At 47.6% G+C, this 16974-nt stretch overlaps 8 protein-coding genes across 8 annotated transcripts; 6 read left to right on the top strand and 2 right to left on the bottom strand.

The window, feature by feature from the left end:
• Nucleotides 1-193: 193 nt before the first annotated feature.
• On the top strand, nucleotides 194-1733 carry GLAREA_08633 (uncharacterized protein; the record flags this gene model as incomplete). The annotated part of the gene is made up of 2 exons (XM_008090677.1): nucleotides 194-1172; nucleotides 1231-1733. 2 exons carry the CDS (start codon nucleotides 194-196, stop codon nucleotides 1731-1733), a joined length of 1482 nt encoding a protein of 493 aa, XP_008088868.1.
• Nucleotides 1734-1979: 246 nt separating this feature from the next.
• GLAREA_08632 (uncharacterized protein) lies at nucleotides 1980-3292 on the bottom strand (the record flags this gene model as incomplete). The annotated part of the gene is made up of 4 exons (XM_008090676.1): nucleotides 1980-2432; nucleotides 2503-2947; nucleotides 3013-3226; nucleotides 3286-3292. The coding sequence occupies 4 exons, from the start codon at nucleotides 3290-3292 to the stop codon at nucleotides 1980-1982; spliced, it is 1119 nt and encodes a 372-aa protein (XP_008088867.1).
• Nucleotides 3293-3803: 511 nt separating this feature from the next.
• GLAREA_08631 (uncharacterized protein) lies at nucleotides 3804-4562 on the top strand (the record flags this gene model as incomplete). The annotated part of the gene is made up of 1 exon (XM_008090675.1): nucleotides 3804-4562. One exon carries the CDS (start codon nucleotides 3804-3806, stop codon nucleotides 4560-4562), a length of 759 nt encoding a protein of 252 aa, XP_008088866.1.
• Nucleotides 4563-5100: 538 nt separating this feature from the next.
• GLAREA_08630 (Actin-like ATPase) lies at nucleotides 5101-7518 on the top strand (the record flags this gene model as incomplete). Its single annotated transcript, XM_008090674.1, has 9 exons — nucleotides 5101-5222; nucleotides 5303-5735; nucleotides 5782-5886; nucleotides 5934-6361; nucleotides 6426-6549; nucleotides 6606-6703; nucleotides 6823-7036; nucleotides 7101-7242; nucleotides 7319-7518. The coding sequence occupies 9 exons, from the start codon at nucleotides 5101-5103 to the stop codon at nucleotides 7516-7518; spliced, it is 1866 nt and encodes a 621-aa protein (XP_008088865.1).
• Nucleotides 7519-8503: 985 nt separating this feature from the next.
• On the top strand, nucleotides 8504-9677 carry GLAREA_08629 (uncharacterized protein; the record flags this gene model as incomplete). Its single annotated transcript, XM_008090673.1, has 3 exons — nucleotides 8504-8521; nucleotides 8578-8946; nucleotides 9003-9677. 3 exons carry the CDS (start codon nucleotides 8504-8506, stop codon nucleotides 9675-9677), a joined length of 1062 nt encoding a protein of 353 aa, XP_008088864.1.
• Nucleotides 9678-10103: 426 nt separating this feature from the next.
• GLAREA_08628 (Ribosomal protein S5 2-like protein) lies at nucleotides 10104-10911 on the top strand (the record flags this gene model as incomplete). The annotated part of the gene is made up of 2 exons (XM_008090672.1): nucleotides 10104-10384; nucleotides 10434-10911. 2 exons carry the CDS (start codon nucleotides 10104-10106, stop codon nucleotides 10909-10911), a joined length of 759 nt encoding a protein of 252 aa, XP_008088863.1.
• A 571-nt stretch (nucleotides 10912-11482) lies between these two features.
• Nucleotides 11483-13085, bottom strand: GLAREA_08627 (Thioredoxin-like protein; the record flags this gene model as incomplete). Its single annotated transcript, XM_008090671.1, has 2 exons — nucleotides 11483-12886; nucleotides 12939-13085. 2 exons carry the CDS (start codon nucleotides 13083-13085, stop codon nucleotides 11483-11485), a joined length of 1551 nt encoding a protein of 516 aa, XP_008088862.1.
• A 702-nt stretch (nucleotides 13086-13787) lies between these two features.
• GLAREA_08626 (uncharacterized protein) lies at nucleotides 13788-15343 on the top strand (the record flags this gene model as incomplete). The annotated part of the gene is made up of 3 exons (XM_008090670.1): nucleotides 13788-13890; nucleotides 13939-14224; nucleotides 14275-15343. The coding sequence occupies 3 exons, from the start codon at nucleotides 13788-13790 to the stop codon at nucleotides 15341-15343; spliced, it is 1458 nt and encodes a 485-aa protein (XP_008088861.1).
• Nucleotides 15344-16974: the final 1631 nt, after the last annotated feature.

Genomic DNA, 16974 nt, shown 5'->3' with positions numbered 1-16974 from the left:
ATAGGATTTCAGCTGGTATAAATAGTCCGATTTGCTTTTGCTGCCCGCACCCGTTACACTAGAACTTGGAACATCAAAGTGGGGTTTATCAAGTTCCTCCTCGATTCGTGTGGCTCTAATTGCATTGTGATTGCAAAGTTGTATCAGTGAAAAACCACTTGGGCGACTTACTTGGAACATCATTTCAAGAAAAATGTCACATCCAACTCAATTTCGTGAACATGGAATTCAAACTGTTGAGCTGTCGTCGGTGAAGATGTACATCAAAGAAGGTGTAGGCGGTACAACAATGAAGGCAGCACTGGATGCCGTCCAAGGACTTCTTGATTCGAAGTTTCCAGGAGCTGGACTGACTTTGACTCGGAACGGAGAGAACATAATTGAGAGAGAGTGTATACCAAATACCTTTCAGCAGGAAGGAAATCAGTTTTTATCCACTCATGTTTGTGCAGATGTGAAGGCCAATATTGTAACAGTTACTGACATTGGAAAGGAACATCATCCCACACAGAATGAACATCAATCTCAGGATTTACACGATGTGGAAATGGCGAACAATGTTCCAATGGATTTTCATCAACCAGTTCCCCAGCCAAATACAACAGATCACGATCTCGAAATCGTGCTACTCCGATCGAAAGCCGAAGCACTCGCAGCAGAAAAGAAAGTGTTGGAACAATCACTGGAACATACAGTTGAGGAAAATGCGGAGCTCAGCTCAAGGCTAAATGAAGCAGTCCAGGAAAGAGATGAGCTCCGCCGACAGCGCCAGGCAAATATGCTCAAGATACGAAAGCTTGGCGATATGATAGTCAAGAATAGCCAGACCTCGGATGAACCTTTAGATGAGGATATCTTACAGGACACGTACAAAGTTCGAAATATGACGACCGAGGTTATCAAAAAGGCTTATCCAGATAATGTCTTGATCATGCCCGAAGTAGCAAAGGATCTGACCAAGCGATTTAATACAGATTACTACAGCCGGTTCTATATACAGAGAGTAATGATCGACAAAGCGCCGGAAAGACGTCGTCGTCTTCTAATCTCAATGCTGTTTGAAGTGCTGCATGACAAGTTCTTTGCACTCAATGCTCGGCGATTTGGGGTGCCACGCGATATGGAAAAAACGCTGCAGGAGTTTGAATGGCGCATCGAAGAGAACTCCAAAGGTTCATGCACCTTTCTGAAAACGAATACGTGGGTATGCTAATTGTTTAAACCTTACAGTCGATTTCGAGGAATGTTTGGATTGGCGAAAACGCACGGTATCGTATGCAGGACATCTGCAATTGAACTGTCACGAGACTATCGAAAAGTGTCGTGACCGTCTATTCGCAATCTTAACACCTGTACTTATACCTGGATATGAAGACCGTACCAGCCATTACCGACGACAGGTGGCAGATCTTCAACACTCACTCTACGACCTATGCAGCGCCTCTCTCAATCTCGCGCTACGTTTCCGGTCCACCAAAACGAAATATGAATTCAAATTTTACGAACCCAACACCCGCTTGGCGTCCTGCGACGAGGAATTGATAAAGAAACTGGACTCGGAAGGCACTATCTCCAAACCGATAGATTCAAACAGGCTTCAGATATTCTGTACTCTTTTTGGAGCCTTGGTAAAGACGAGGCCTCCAGTCTCTGGTGAGCCATGCGATCCCGTCGTACTAGAGAAGGCGCAAGTCATTGTTTTTGAACCCGACCAGTGGGGCCATCCTCGATGAGGGACTGGAACATATGAGCGTAAGTACCAGTAAGGTAGTGACTTAAATAGAGTCCAAGTAAATTGACATTGAGCTGACCATACTGATAATCTCGTTGCTGTGTCTAATTGTTGCATGATCACCTTTTAAATCATTTTAATAGGTAGCCTGAGACTTCAAGTCTGCCCAAGCAGCTGTTGAAAGCTTTTCCACCGCCTCATATAACATAAGTAGTCGTATTATTACATACAGATGTCTCCAATCTTATCAAATCTTTTCTCGGAACTTTAATACTTCCTGAACATGCTGTTGAAGGATAACCTGTAACTCATCTTGTGTCAATGATGACACACTTTCCTGTAGCTGCCTTGGAAGATATGCAAGTGGCTTGGATTCAATTTCTGTGAGCAGCTGGGCAGGTGTCGGTAATGGTGGGCCCCCCTTTTTGGCATCGAGTCGCCGCCTATGTAATTCCCTTCTGGCTGCACGCCGACCGTCACGCAGTATATCGGACTGTACCGCTGAATTCTGATTATGCTTTCTCAAGCGGTTGAGAATAATATATATCGCGACTGTTGGAAGACCGTAGGCTGCCTCAGCTGCCACTTCTATGTAGACAGGCCGAACTGATTCCAGGAGGGTATATTTGACCACAATTCCCACTCTGGAGACGGATCTTATCCAAAGTATTATTGTGAGAAGATTTACGCCAGACTCGAGCTATTTATTCCATTAGTCAATGTTTAAGCGGGCGTTTGCTGAGCCTTCATGGAGTCGTGGCCGAACTCACCTTGTCTGGTTTTTCGGAAAACCCTATACGGCAGTAGAGATAGTATACAGCCAACAAAAGAATTAAAGTTGACACTAGCATGTATAATATCTGGTATCCCGCTCTTAACACCTCAGTTTCACGAGTGAAATGTTGAATCCCGGAAGACGAGACGTTATTGAGAGTCAGTGTAGTGTAAGCTGTGGATAAAGCCCAACGGTAAATGGCCAAGGCAGCGAGGACTGTTAGGAATACCTCACAAAAGAATCTCCAGGTGGCATGAAAACTCTTATGTGCTCCCCAATTTGGGAACTGATAGTAGGTCACCCGACAGGCAATTGTTAAAATAACGAAATCAGCGACTTGCCAGCAGCCGTCGCGGAACACGCTCACGAATTTATATCCTAATCTTATGCTCACTTGTTGCTCGTTGAGAATAATATCAATGAGCTGGAACGTGTAGGCTCTGTACAGACTATTGTCAGAACTCCTTTTGTCTACGTCGCCTCCACCGAGGAGCGGAGTACTTACAGCAGGTAGAATAGCATCGAGAGAATAAGCAAGTCGTATGCTTTCTTTCTAAGACTGGCATCGTTGCCCTTGTAGCATATCGACTTACTCGAACTGCTTGAAAGTGCGTATAAGATGCCGACAACCGCAACAATCGACACTGCTAGATACGCAATAGCGAAATGGTCGGCGAAATGTGTCCCATCAAGCGTTACGAGCTCCTTCCACAATGAGGCTTTGAGGATTGTCAACATAGATGGTAAAGTGTAAAGAAACCAATGGAGACTTACGTACCAGACATGATCGAACCGTACTTGTAGCGGAAGCGCGAATTCAGAGACGAGATCAACACCTAAGTTATCACACAAACCAGTCACCTAAATAATCCGTAGGAATTGCATTTGCGATTAATTGTTTACCAGTATGAAGGCATGTCGAAGTTGACAAGGCTGAGGCATTAACATTTGAGACCATGCTAGCTGCAAGAGAACCTAGACAGTACAAAATGGCGGACGGATGGGACTTGGGCCTTTCCCAGAAATACAGACGCCGAGTCTGAAACCCGGACTGAGAGAGCGGGAAATACGGCGTGGCAGTAAAAAAAGAAGCCCCAGCCGCTCAATATTGGGCTTCCCGTGCTGATGTGGGCGCAAAGGCAATTTAATTAATGCTGGCTTTGTGTCTCACAATTGACGCTTGGGACCCTTTTGAGACTCGGGCATGTGGTAGCGAAACTTATGTTAGAGGGATATACCACTAAATACTTTTACCGCTGGGTCCATCTGTTATTCGAATGCAGATGAACGACAAAGATGTCAGTATACTTGGAAAAAAAGCCTGTTTTTTCCTTGGACAACTCCCGTTCAGCTACTGAATCTATCAAATCCGCCGTCGTTCAGTACAGTAACATCAACACGAGGGGCACGATAGATCCCAAAAATGTCGGGATACTCCCTCTTCATGTTTTCATCTATATCATCATTGGGGTGCTTGTCACCTTATGTTGTAGTGTTTCGATATGGGAAATTCTCAAGACTCTAATTTCCGCCAGACGGTTCATCAGTCAGAGAGGATTAAGAATGAACGTGGATGCGAAGGCCAAAGCTTCATTCAGACAAAAGAGAGCTCGACTTCCTGGGCGTGTAGCCACTATAGCGAAACGTGAAGTTGGGAAATACAGAACTCAGCCGATGTACCAAGCAGACGGATTTCTCGACCCCACACTAATGGCAAAGCCGAACCTGCCACTTCCGGTCGTCCAAAAAGAGACACATCAAGAGCAACCAGAACCTGGATTGGATGTCTGTGATATAGAAACATGGAGCGATCTCGTCAAGGAGAAGTCAAAGCTCGACATCGCGATTTCCAACTGGGAACGTGTCTCCCAAGCTCAGACGCGAGCAGGTCAACCAGGTGCAAATCACCCAAGATTACTCGCAACATTACAGCGACGTACAGTTGTCGAAAACTTGATCAATGCGACATTTGAGAGGTTCAAAGAGAAGAGGGGAGAATGGAGCACACAAGAATGGCAGGTGATTGAACAGATCATGCAGTATCAGTTTCAGTAGATGGTGGGTTGGACGAGGCTCCGTTCCAAATCGAAACATCCGTTCTGCCCTGTTTGTCGTGCAGAGCTTTGAAGGATTGGGGGGATGTTCCGGGCTAAGCGAGCTTTCGAACTATTGCTTGTTTTCAGCCCTCTAATACAAGAGACGCTTTCTATTGGCGGGTTTCTCCTTCAGACTCACCAAAGCACATTTATTGATTGAAGACTGCAACCTCATCTGCACAAGCAACTCCAGCCCGGCATGTGTAACTGTGATGAAAACCAACACCCGCATATATTCAATACCAGCCCGTGCGGCTGAACTTCCAAGTCATTCGCATGTGAATACTCAATCGAAGTGTTCCGCGAATCCAATGCCGGCAATCAAGATATGGCCTGAGGCGGCTCTGTTGGGTTGTTCCGCTATCTCATTGTGCAAATGCGGCTCTAGTAATCCATGCATTGATGCCTCGGACAATGTACCTCGATAAAGCGATATTCTTTTGGCCGCCCTGATTCAAGAGCACTTGACTCTTGACGTGTCGCCGAGTGATTACGCAATGGATGTGGATAACGTACGTCTCCAGGAGCTCAACAATCTTCTTAAAACTTTGAAAGTGAACGACCAAGTAGAACCACACACTCTGATCATCAGCATTGACCTCGGTACAAGTTACAGCGGGTACGTAGAATAAACATTGTTGTCCATCTCCAAACAGGACTGTCATGCTTAATTATACCGCTGCTGATCCAGTTAATTAGTATCGGGTATATCCTCTCGACTGAACCCGACAGAGTTCACATCCTCGATCAATGGCCGGGGCACACTGTTGTCAAGGTCAAATCGCCCAAAGTACCGACTGTAATCAAATATGGAACAGGAGGATGTGGATTTAGCTGGGGTCACCAGGTGGGACTGAGAGACGAGAAGAAACTGGAAGCTTTCAAACTCCTTCTCGACCCGTCGTTACCAACACCCGAATATGCGCAGATCAACAAGGTGCGAAAGAATTTCCAGGAGTTCATCAAGACTCCTATCAATGCGGTTGATGACTTCATGGGAGCTCTGTATCGATACGCGATTGAAGAAATTGCAGAGAAACATCCAGATGAGTTCTCGGTGATACGGGCTATGAAATTCGTCATCTCAACACCCGCTGGGTGGCCGGTAACCGCGAAGAATGCCATACTCAAGGTAGCTTTACGTTTTGATCAATGTACATTGTATCTGATATTCCTAGGCTGCCCGGGACGCAGGAGCGAGTCCCATAACACATATCCAAGAAGCCGAAGCTGCGGCTTTCTTTAATATGCGATCGAAGGAGGCAAAGGCCCTCAAGCTTAAGGTTAGCATCTAGGAATAACCACAGAATCCATGGTTAACTAGTCGCAGATAGGAGACACTATCATGATCTGCGACGCAGGTGGGGCAACTATCAATCTTACAACATACACCATCAAGAGGCTAGTTCCATTGCAAGTGGTCGAAACGGTTCCCCCATTAAGTAAGGACTCTCTTATTTGTGAACATCGTAAACAAGTCAAGGAAGACCCTAACAAGCTTTCAGCCAAAGCTGGTGGCTCGCTAAACCTTAACAAGAATTTTGAGAATCACATCGTACGTAGTTTACTCGAGGAGGAAGAGATCATTCCATTGAAGAAGAGTTTCCACTATATCGAAACACTGAATCGATTTGATCAAGAGATCAAACCAGCCTTCAGCAACTCGAGTACCGGGAACTTTGAAGTCAAGCTCGAGGGAACAAAGTTGACCGACTACCCAGATGGGAACTTGAAGGACAACACTATGAGTCTCGACAGGTATGGATGAAACATTTGACATTGAAGCCCCCAGAACACGAGCACTGTAAACTGAAAGCACTAGGAGGGCCCTGGAAGTGATATTCCAACCCGTCGCAAATATGGTTTTTGTGTCGATGACGGAGCAAATCAATGCTGTCAAGGTGAAGAAAGTGAGCATTCGAAGCGGCGATATGACATCAGTAGACGTACGCACATGTCTTTCTTTGCACAGTAGTTTTCAACCAACGCTAAGATGAACCAGGCTGTGATCTTGACTGGCGGCTTTGGAAGCAATAAGTTTCTGCGAGAATATTTAGGTGGAAAGTTTCCCTCCATGAAGTTTATCCAACTAGCAAATACGTGAGAGGAATCTTCTGTGTCCGTTGAAAAAAGTAGCTGATGTGAATTGCAGGTGGACAGCAGTGATTCGGCAAGTTGCCTTCCACTCTACCTATGAAATAAATAATAACAAGACATAGTGGTTCGGCACTAAGCCAAGCCCCATTGAAGAAGACTATCGTCGCTCCGGAGGTTGATTCCTCAGGCACCTCTTCGAATCGAAAGGCATCCAAGAACTACGGCATTGCCTGCTGTCCGATATGGAACGAAGATACCCATCGGACTGAAAAGAAATACTGGGACGACTGGGAAGGAGTATGGCGGTGCAAAAGCATCAACTGGATTATCATAAAGGTTGGCCCATCTGGCACACTGCTTCCTTCTCGTGATCAATGTTTGAACTGACTATGAATGGCAGGGGAATGATCTTCGCAAATCAAAGAAGATTTCAATGCCTTGCTACAAACAATGCGGTCCCAATCCTGAGAGCGATGAGTTTTTCATTGTTGCCTGTCTGGAGCAAAGCACAGCGAGTAGTCCACCAGAATCTTCAACACATCGTAAGAGCGCCAGTCATGAACTTTCACCACTACCTCTCACAGCTTGAAGCATAGTTACTGATATACTTCCCATCAGATTCGATAAGAACAAATAAAAAGATAAAAGTCCCGTTGGACAATATCCCAGAAGATGATTTTCGCAAAAGGAAACGCAGTTCTGACAGACAAGTGTACTGGGAGCTGGCGTACGATGTGGTACTGGAAGTGAGTAAAGGCAAGATTGCTTTCTGGATTCAAATCGACGGACAACAGTTCGGCAGGGTGACGATTGATTGATCTCGATATCTTCTAGTTGGAAATTCGTCGACGGGATGAAGTTGTGGCTTCAAAAGTGTCCTCCAAATTGCTCTACACTTCCGCCAATTAGCCAGTCGTCGTAATCCAGAGGCTGATATCAGCGTTTGTCTGGTCTCTGGTGTTTACAAAGCACAATCATTGAGTTGTTGAAATAAAGTTTGCATTCACTTTCTTTGGCTGAGCGAAACGACCGCTGGTCAACGATGACCTGAGATAGTTTCCGCAGAAGGGATCCAAGGCTCACAGCTGGCACCATGATGATTCGTGGATGATTATTGTCAAGACTCATATACGCTCGTTGTTTGCGCTCCATGGCTCGTGAAGCCTCCATCCAGTCGCGAGGTGGGGTTATTGTTGTGCTTTTCTCCGTCAGAGGAGTTGATAAATAATCTGTGAAGGTTTTCCATTATGGACAGCATCCCTTATCAACAGAGGTAATGGGCCATATCTGACGTCTTCTGGACGTATTGAGATCCTCCCGTTCAGGAGCCCAATCCTTCGTAATAAGGAAATCGTCTCGAGATGATTGATTTATATGTGAGAAGCTGTGAATCCCCATTTTAGGGGGAAGTTATCCATGACACGTGACATCCACTCATCCCCAGCCACAACCGCAGCTCCCGCGCCACTTGTCAATGAATTGGACAAGCTGGCTTCGAACATCACGGTCAAGTATCACAACATCATTTAACACCCAAATTGTACGACTTCACATTCGGCCACAGACACCAATACCTCTCCTATACCCACGCAACCTCACCCCCCCGCGCAGGCCACCCACTATCTCCTGTGATGTACTGAGACGGCCCTCCACGTAGCTCTCCTAGCCGCGTAATGCAATCAGGCTACGAAATACTCCCCCTCTAGCTGAACATCTCGACCACAACTCAGCGGCTCCCCAAATCCCAAAACTTTTGAGGATCTTGTTATTCGTATCCCCCAACAAAGGTTCGAGAACCTCAAGATGAGCAACGGCATGAATGTACGATCCCCAATCCCTCCAACACCGCAATACCGCAACCCAGCTAACCCCCCCAGATCTTCCGCATCCTCGCGGACATCAGCCATACCCTCTCGAAATGCATCCTCATAATCGCCATCCACCGCAACAAGAGCGCAGAAGGCGTATCCTTGATCACTCAAGCGCTGTACGCGCTCGTGTTCGTGACGCGGTATCTTGACATCTTCAAGAAGTATGCGTGGGGAGCCGCGTGGAACATCTCGCTCAAGCTGTTCTACCTCTTCAGCTCTTTCTACATCTTGTTTTTGATGCTCAAAGTGTATGCGCGCACGCGAGAGCGGGAGAAGGCGTGGAAGTTTGGGGCGGCATGTCTGGGTGGGAGTGCGATTCTGGCGCCGTTTGCGATGATGATTTTCGAGCATAAGGGGCAGTGGGGGTTGGGCGAGGTATGAGTTGGATTTGCATTCGAATTAGTCGATTGGAACTAACATGTGTATGCCAGATTCTCTGGGTCTTTTCCATCATCCTCGAATCCGTCTGTGTGCTACCACAGCTTCTCCTCCTGCGACAAACCACCGTCCCAACCGTCATCGATTCCTTCTACCTAATTACCCTCGGCTCATACCGCGGCCTCTACATTCTCAATTGGATCATGCGAGAAATCTCCCCGCACGGCAGATACCCCGAGCCGATCCCCATCATTTTCGGCATCATCCAAACCGCATTCTACATTGACTTCTTCTGGGTCTACTATTCCCGCCAAAGAGTCAAGCTTCGAGGTGGAGGGATCGTCGATGCGGACGATGTGTCCAAAGGATGGATTCTCAGTAAGGTGTTTGGAAACAAACGAATTGTTGGTGATTTGGACGATGAGGAGAGCACACCTGCACTTGCAGATGATGTGGAGAGTGGACAAAGATCTGCTTCGAACTGGGGAGCTCGAGGTATCAGTGTCTCTGCTGATAACGGGGTCTTGGAGAGCGAGAGCGATCGAGTGTTTTCAGAACAAGAAGATGGGATTATTGACACTGAAGGCGAGGCGGACCCGGATGCTAAAATGAAGGATCCGGATGAGCTGGCCAAGATATTGGAGGATGATGATAGTGACGATGGGTTTGCTCCAAGTGGAACCTCCAAGGTTGGAAATGGATCTGAGTGGAGGGATATTGGAAAGTAGATGGATTTTGACAAGGGATTCGGATGGGCGTTGGCTGTTACTGTAGTGTGAATATTCTATACCCCTGAGCTTGATGTTGTTTAGTCGATTTGATTTCCTTTTTTGCACTGTGAGAGATTTTTGGAACAATGGGATGATGGTGTTGCTTCGGTCGAGGTAGAAACTTGATATCAAAATTATTTCCAGCCATTGTCAGAAATGTGTTGACAATCATAGTCATAACATTGCGTATTACTTCATCAACATCAACCCCAGGTGCAAATAATTCATTCTCCATTGCTCCATACATTACCCCCGAAACAACTCCATCGCGTCGTGGTCCATCAAACCCCACCACCCTAGTCCGTCCAAGCTCAAAAAAACCTCCAACCTCAACCTCAAAGCTACCCCACCACCCAACATCACCACCCAACAACACCCACCACCATGCCCCTCGACACATCCACCTACTCCCTCGCGCTCCTTCGCCTCGACGGTCGCCGCTGGAACGAGCTCCGCCGTCTCACCGCCCAAATGCGCACGCAGGCCTCCGCCGACGGCTCCGCGTACCTCGAGATGGGCAACACCAAGGTGATTTGCACGGTGTCTGGGCCGTCTGAGGGGGGTGCTGTCCGACCGGGCGGCGGCGAGGAGGCGGTGGTCGGTGTGGACATCAGTATTGCTGGGTTTAGCGGGGTGGAGAGGAAGAGGAGGGCGAGGAACGATAAGTATGTATATTCCGCGAGGATGGGGAGCAGAGGACTAATCTTGAGATAGACGCGTGGCGGAGATGCAGAATACGATCGCGACGGCTTTTGAGGGGGTGATTTTCACGAAATTGTATCCACGCTCGCTCATCACGCTGTCATTACATGTCCTCGCGCAAGACGGTTCGCTGCTCGCGGCGTGTATCAATGCGTGCACGCTCGCGCTGATCGATGCGGGTGTGCCGATGAAAGACTATATCGCGGCGTGTACGGCAGGGAGCACGAGCAGCTACAGCAGTAACGAGGAGGCTGCGGATCCGCTGTTGGATTTGAATGCTGCGGAGGAGCAGGAGTTGCCGTTTTTGACGGTTGCGACGGTGGGGGAGAGCGATTTCGTGAGTGTGTTGGTATTGGAGACGAGGGTGCAGGTTGGACGGTTGGAGGGTATGTTGGCGGTGGGGGTGGATGGGTGTAAACAGGTTAGGGCGATATTGGATGGGGTTGTGAGGACGAGAGGGGGGAAGATTCTGGAGGGGTCAACGGTTTGAGGGGTGAGGATTTGAAGGTTAGGGATTGATGTGTGATTGCGCTGGATTGTGAGTGATGAGGGGTTGACGGCTTTTATGCTGAGTAGAGAGATGTTTGGTTTACTTGGACTTGACAGACCAGGAGACGATACGAGGGCTGTCACGTTGAGGTTTGAGGATTTGTTGTATGGGGGTTGACAGTTTTTTGGCGGGAGGAAATTGATCATCACCGTCATTTGCTTAGAGTTGACACTTGAAGAGACGAGGCGAGGGTGTTCCGAGAGTTGAGAATTGGGGATCTGTTGGGTGGGGTTTCTCGGTCCTGATCACAAATGGATGCTTTTTTTGACAGTGGTCATGCAATAGAGACATATGTCGAATCTGCTTGGATTCGATACATCAAAAGACAGAACGAGCGTGGCAGTTCAAGATCAACAAATTGGGGACCGATGTACGATATGCATAGCATGATACCCGGACCGGCGTTATAAAAGTCAAAGTCAAGGATAGAAAGAAAATTTGTTTTCCAATATCATATTGTGATAGATTCAAAATGCTAGTATACAGCTCATGGCTAGAGATGTGGCTTCACTCAGAGTTCATCATGAACATCCGCCTTTTCTTCAACTGCTTCTTCCTTAACCTCCTCAACGAGAATAGTCTCCGTAACCGCAGGCTTCTCGAGCGTAACAGTAACGTCAGCCTCCTCGGTTTCGGAAGGCTCTTCTGGTGTCTCTGGAATCATACCAGCTGGGATCTTCTTCTTGCTGCCCTCGCCGAGACGAATAGCGTCGACAAAGTTTTCGATAGACTCTTCGGTGACATCTTGCTCAGATAGTGTCTCAGAAGCCTGTCGCCACCATCCACGACGACCATTGACAGCGATGATTTGAGTGGTATCGCCTAGCTTGAGAGATGCCTTGAGGTTCTTTGATGAAGGGTTTGCTGAAGATACTCCGTAAAATGGGAAGATGCTTCGCTGACGTTGCTTGTACTTATGGGCAAGCTCGGAAAGTGAAGTGATGGCCTTTTGAGATATCTCGTCTGATGTTTCGGGAAGAAGTACGAGAATGCAGGTTCCAGTTCTCTCGCCAAGACATTCTGTTGCTAATTCGGCCTCTGTTTCGATTGTTGATATGAGAGGAGCGGGATCTGGAAGAACGATTGGCTTTTGAGTATCCACTTCTGGTTGGGGTGATTCTGTGGGAGCCTCCTCGAGAACTTCTTCCGTTGCAGTTGCTCCAGCAGTTTGTCCATCTTGCGACGCGTGGGACGAAGAGGCAGATTCGAATTCTTCCTTGTCTTTGGATGCTTTCTTCTCCTCCTTTTTCTTCTCGTCCTTCTTCTTTTCTTTGGATTTGGAAACCTTGACCTTGGGTGGTGCTGGATCTGGGTTTGGTGAAGCAGCTTGTGACAGGAATTTAACCATTGGTTCCTTCTTGAGCTCACCGTCGTAGATAATGCCCTCCTTTGCTTCCTTTCCACCAGGGAGGAGCAGGAGAGTTGGGAATTCAGTTATACCAAACAACTCTTTCGAGGCCTTTTCCTTGTCCGTGTTTCTGATTTGTGCCACCTCAATGGCACCCTTGAACTCAATGGCAATTGATTTCATCAATGCACTCGTCTTTCCTTTATCGGTGAACAGGATCGCCTTGGGAGTATCTTTCGAATCGGCCAGCCATTTCTCCAGTGTCTTATCCTCGACCTTCTTGACATAATTTGGGATCTTATCCACCAACGCATCCACGATTCCTTTCGCAGTTCTGGGTCCATTGTAATCCTCGACGATGGGCTTCCCTGGTGTCTTTCCTGGCTTGACAATCTTGAGCGTTGGGAATCCTTGTACTCCAAAACTTCCGCAGAATGGTTTGTTCGATTCTTCATCGCAATCGACAGCTCCAACTTTGGCAAGACCCGCGAGACTCTTGGCCGCCTTTTCGTAGGCTGGTTGGAGGTTCTTGCAGTGGCCGCACCATGGTGCATAGAACTCGACGATCTGCAGCGAGGAATTAGCTACATCTTACGTTTTATGTATACGTCAAGCTTACCGAGGTGTAGTTTGACTGCGCGATCAATCGATCATACGATTTCCCATCCAGCTGTAAGACTGGGGAATTCTTGCTGTACAATCCTGCACTAACCGGTACCGCCCCGAGCAGTGCAGCTGCAGCGACAATGGCGGCGGCGTTAACCATGTTGTTGATGTATGTCGAGAATGGAGAAAAGATAATTAACTACTGGGAAGCTGTAGCAGCTGGAAAGGAAGAAGAATCAGTTCATAAATGGTCGAGGCGAGAATGAGGGGAAATGCAAGCTGTCCAGAGCGTGGAAGTGATGTTATACGGGGCAGGCCTACCGTCGGAACACGAGCAGGGGTCGTTAGGGAAAAGGCCACCTTTGGCCGACAGCCTTGTGGCAGAACCTGGGGTAAGGCTGGGAGGGTAGCTCCAATGAGGATGGGTTGTGTATTCTGCAGCATACCCACTATGGATTGGCGCAAATTAGACGAGACATATATACATGTACCTACCTAGGTAGGTATGTATTCACTCAGACGATTGTAAATGCGCCTGATATATATTTTGTATATTTTGTAATATGTACTATATCGTCTATGTTTCTGGGCCCCAAAATGCTCAAGTTGCCGTATCCTGACGAACATCGGCCCGTTGCCGAATGCTGGCCGACCCAGCCCCGATTTCCATTCAGGCACGCACATGGTCCGGCCCGACATCCCTGAAGGCAGCTGTTTGACAACCCCGCCCCGCACAGCTGTCCATAGCTGCCGCGCAACATCACAGCCACACGCAAGCTCGATCACGACAGTCAGACGTTCCGAATAGCTTCAATATTTCCATCACTCTCTCAGTAGCTGCAGTCACCACTCCAGACTGGCCATGGCGGCCAACATCCCCCCCAAACTCAAGACGGCGGATCTGACGAGATTCATCGTCCGCGCAGCGCAACTAGAGAAAGCGAAGCCAGTGATATCATATTGGTGTACGTTTCTTCCTCCAGACATTGACGTCTTGGTCTAATATGATGCAGGCGAATATTGGATCGTCAATCAGATACTTTCCAAAGGGCTGCACAATGGAGATCAAGAGACGTTGGAATATACCACCACCTTGATGGATAAACTGGAACAGGTGAGATGGTTTGCGCCCATGCTTCAACTGAGTGATGCTAACTTCTCCGGTTCCAAGATCAAATCCGATAATCCCACGAACGATGCGATCATAGACGACACCGCGGGCCAAGCATACGTCGAGCAATTCGCGCTGGAAACGTTTCAAAGAGCAGACCGCACTGTCCAGGTGAATAAGGTGACAAAGTATGTTGATTCATATTTGACATTGCAGCTTGATTTTGACAGCCTTATAGGCAAACCGCAGACACATTCCAGGCAGCGGCAACCTTTTTCGAACTGGTCAATATTTGGAGTCCACCCGATGGCGAAACACAAAGCAAGATCAAATACGCCAAATGGAATGCGCTGAGGATAATGAGGGCGTTGAAGGAAGGAAAAGATCCAAACGAGACGAATCCAAAACCTGCTCCATCCCCAGAAGAAGATCTTCCGGTGTTGGATCCAAATGATCCAGATGTGCAATCACTCGGACAAACCCTACACCCAAGACAGGCATCGGTAGAGGAAGTACCAGATGAACAAGATCAGGTGGATGCTCGATTAGCCAGACAGTCTTCCATAGATCAATCACTGCACCCATCCACACAGGTCTCCGCGCGGGGGTCTCCTCGAGCACCTCCTTTCGAACCATATCCTCGCGATGGGTTCCCATATACAGCCGTTCAAGATGATAATGTTTCGCCGCTTGAGCCATCCCCGAATCCCAGGAATGGTTCTGTTGGGGGAGGCTATTTCCCAGAAGTGCCAACTTTTACTTCAGAAACTCAGGATGCGACACTTCCAACTGCACCCGCTGGCGATTCATTAGATCTAGATCTACCTAATCATCCATCAAATGCTCCCGGATCCAGCATGCCTCCCGGCATGGGTGTCTCTCCGGACTTTGAGTCTTTTCCACCACCGTCTATAAGCCATCCAGCTTCAAGTCCGCCACCACAAGACTTTTACTCGCAGTCAGGTTCACCTCCACACATCGTCACATCCCCAGGGGCACCTCTTCCCCCTCCGACACACCAACCTGCTCCATATCGACCTCCTCCGCCTCCAACACATTACCAACCACCACCGGCTGCAACCAATCCATACCACCCCCCACCACAACAGCATCGTCAACCAGTTCCCCCCGCTCCTCCTGTCCCAGGTCCATCGCAGCCTCGAGGACCAGCGTTCAACCTTGAACCCGAGGCGGTTGCCAAGGCACAGAAGCATGCCAAGTGGGCAATTTCAGCCCTTAACTTTGAGGATGCTGATACGGCAGTCAAGGAGCTGAGACTTGCTCTTCAGATTTTAGGTGCGCAGTAATGGGGAGGTATTTGTATGTTAGTTTTTTTGCTGCATTTGCATATTGAATACCCATTTTCGATGTCGTACGGTGCACAAAAGTGGTTCTATTATGTATTGTGCTTTATCTGATCTTGATCGTGCTTTGCGCGCTATGTATAAATCTACCAATGACTGTATAAATGAAATTCAATAACTCTCACCGCTGTTGCTCAAATCGATTCAACTGGCCATGTTCGTCGAAGCCTTTGTTCCGCTAGGTAGGCATATTTGGCTTTTTCTTTTTCAAGGCTAGCCCCAATTATATATGCTATTCTTTCCAGCGCCCAACCATTCTTCGAAGCTCTTACCCCTTACAGATCACTATGGTTCGCTTTAGCGAATATTGCCCATCTGACCTCACTTCAACCTAGGACTTGCATACTACGTTGCCCTGTGGTGGCATATCTATTGCGTTGCGTTAATGTCGGACCAGTGTACGATTAAGCGATAGTCAAGCCTAGTGGATAGGAGGTATAAGCGTATATGTCCTTCTGAGCGCTGGAAGTGAGTTACTGAAAAGGAATTGTTTCCTCGCTTATGGGTGTGCGCTGCTCAGGCGGGGCTACAGTGATTTTTTAATACTGTTGAGAATGGATACTTGACACGTGCATGAAGTGCGTGCGTGGACTTGAATTCTGCGTGGTGCTTAAGTGGATGGAACTAGACCGGTGAAGTGTATTTCGAAGTTGTGTTGGATATTCAAGGTAGTATAATCTGCGGGATGTTTTGGTTTTGTTTTGTTCGTGGGAAAGGATGCTTTTTTATCCTTGTTTTGGTATATATTCTAGATCACTATCGTATTCCATTAGATTTCCCCTGTGGTGCGATTTTTGTGCTGTTTGACATTAGTCTTTCTATCGAGACATTCTCACGGTTGGGGGTGTGCTCGTGACAAGTGTGTGCGCTGGGAGGATTATGTTCAGTAGTCGAGTTCAAGGCAGGACGATGAACCCCATTCTCTCTTTTGCCCATTTCTGTGCATTGGGTCTCAGACCTGGAGATTTATCATACAGTCGAAGCCATCTGGTGATTTTCTTGACTGAGCCTGACTCGTACTCGCTGACCTTTTCTAAGGGATCTACACAACTTTCCTCAGTTAAACTCGAGGCTCTGGGAGAGAGGTTGAAGAATGGAATAGAAGATCGGAAATCCCTTCGCTCGAAAATTGCGGTTCTCAAGGGGGTTTATCTCCGTGTAACTACGATTCCCAGGACGGTTGACCTAGCTGTAACTCTTCAGTACACCTCTGATATATCTGCCCGGTAGCTCTATTTGACTTTGCACTTAATGTTCGCTAGAGGCTAAACTCCTGTGGTGTCAGGATGAGTAGTGAAGTAGAGCCAACAGCAGGCGAAAGCTTTTGGCTGATGGCTGGTCTTTGTGTGTGAATTGCGATGAGGGGATAGGCTCGGCGAACGACACGGATTTTGGTCTTTGTATATATATGTAATGTGTAATTGGGGCCAAAAGAAAAACAGCACGACTTCTTGGACGTTAGGGATAATATATTAATGTATAATTTGAATGTAATTCTGAATGAATGACACCCGGGTTTTGTTTCTTGAAACTCGCCGAACTTCCTAATAGTGATAGAATGGGTATCTGTACTT

Source organism: Glarea lozoyensis (assembly GCF_000409485.1).
Source record: "Glarea lozoyensis ATCC 20868 chromosome Unknown GLAREA9, whole genome shotgun sequence".
Lineage (NCBI taxonomy): Eukaryota > Fungi > Ascomycota > Leotiomycetes > Helotiales > Helotiaceae > Glarea > Glarea lozoyensis.
This window is presented reverse-complemented; position numbering and strand designations above follow the sequence as displayed.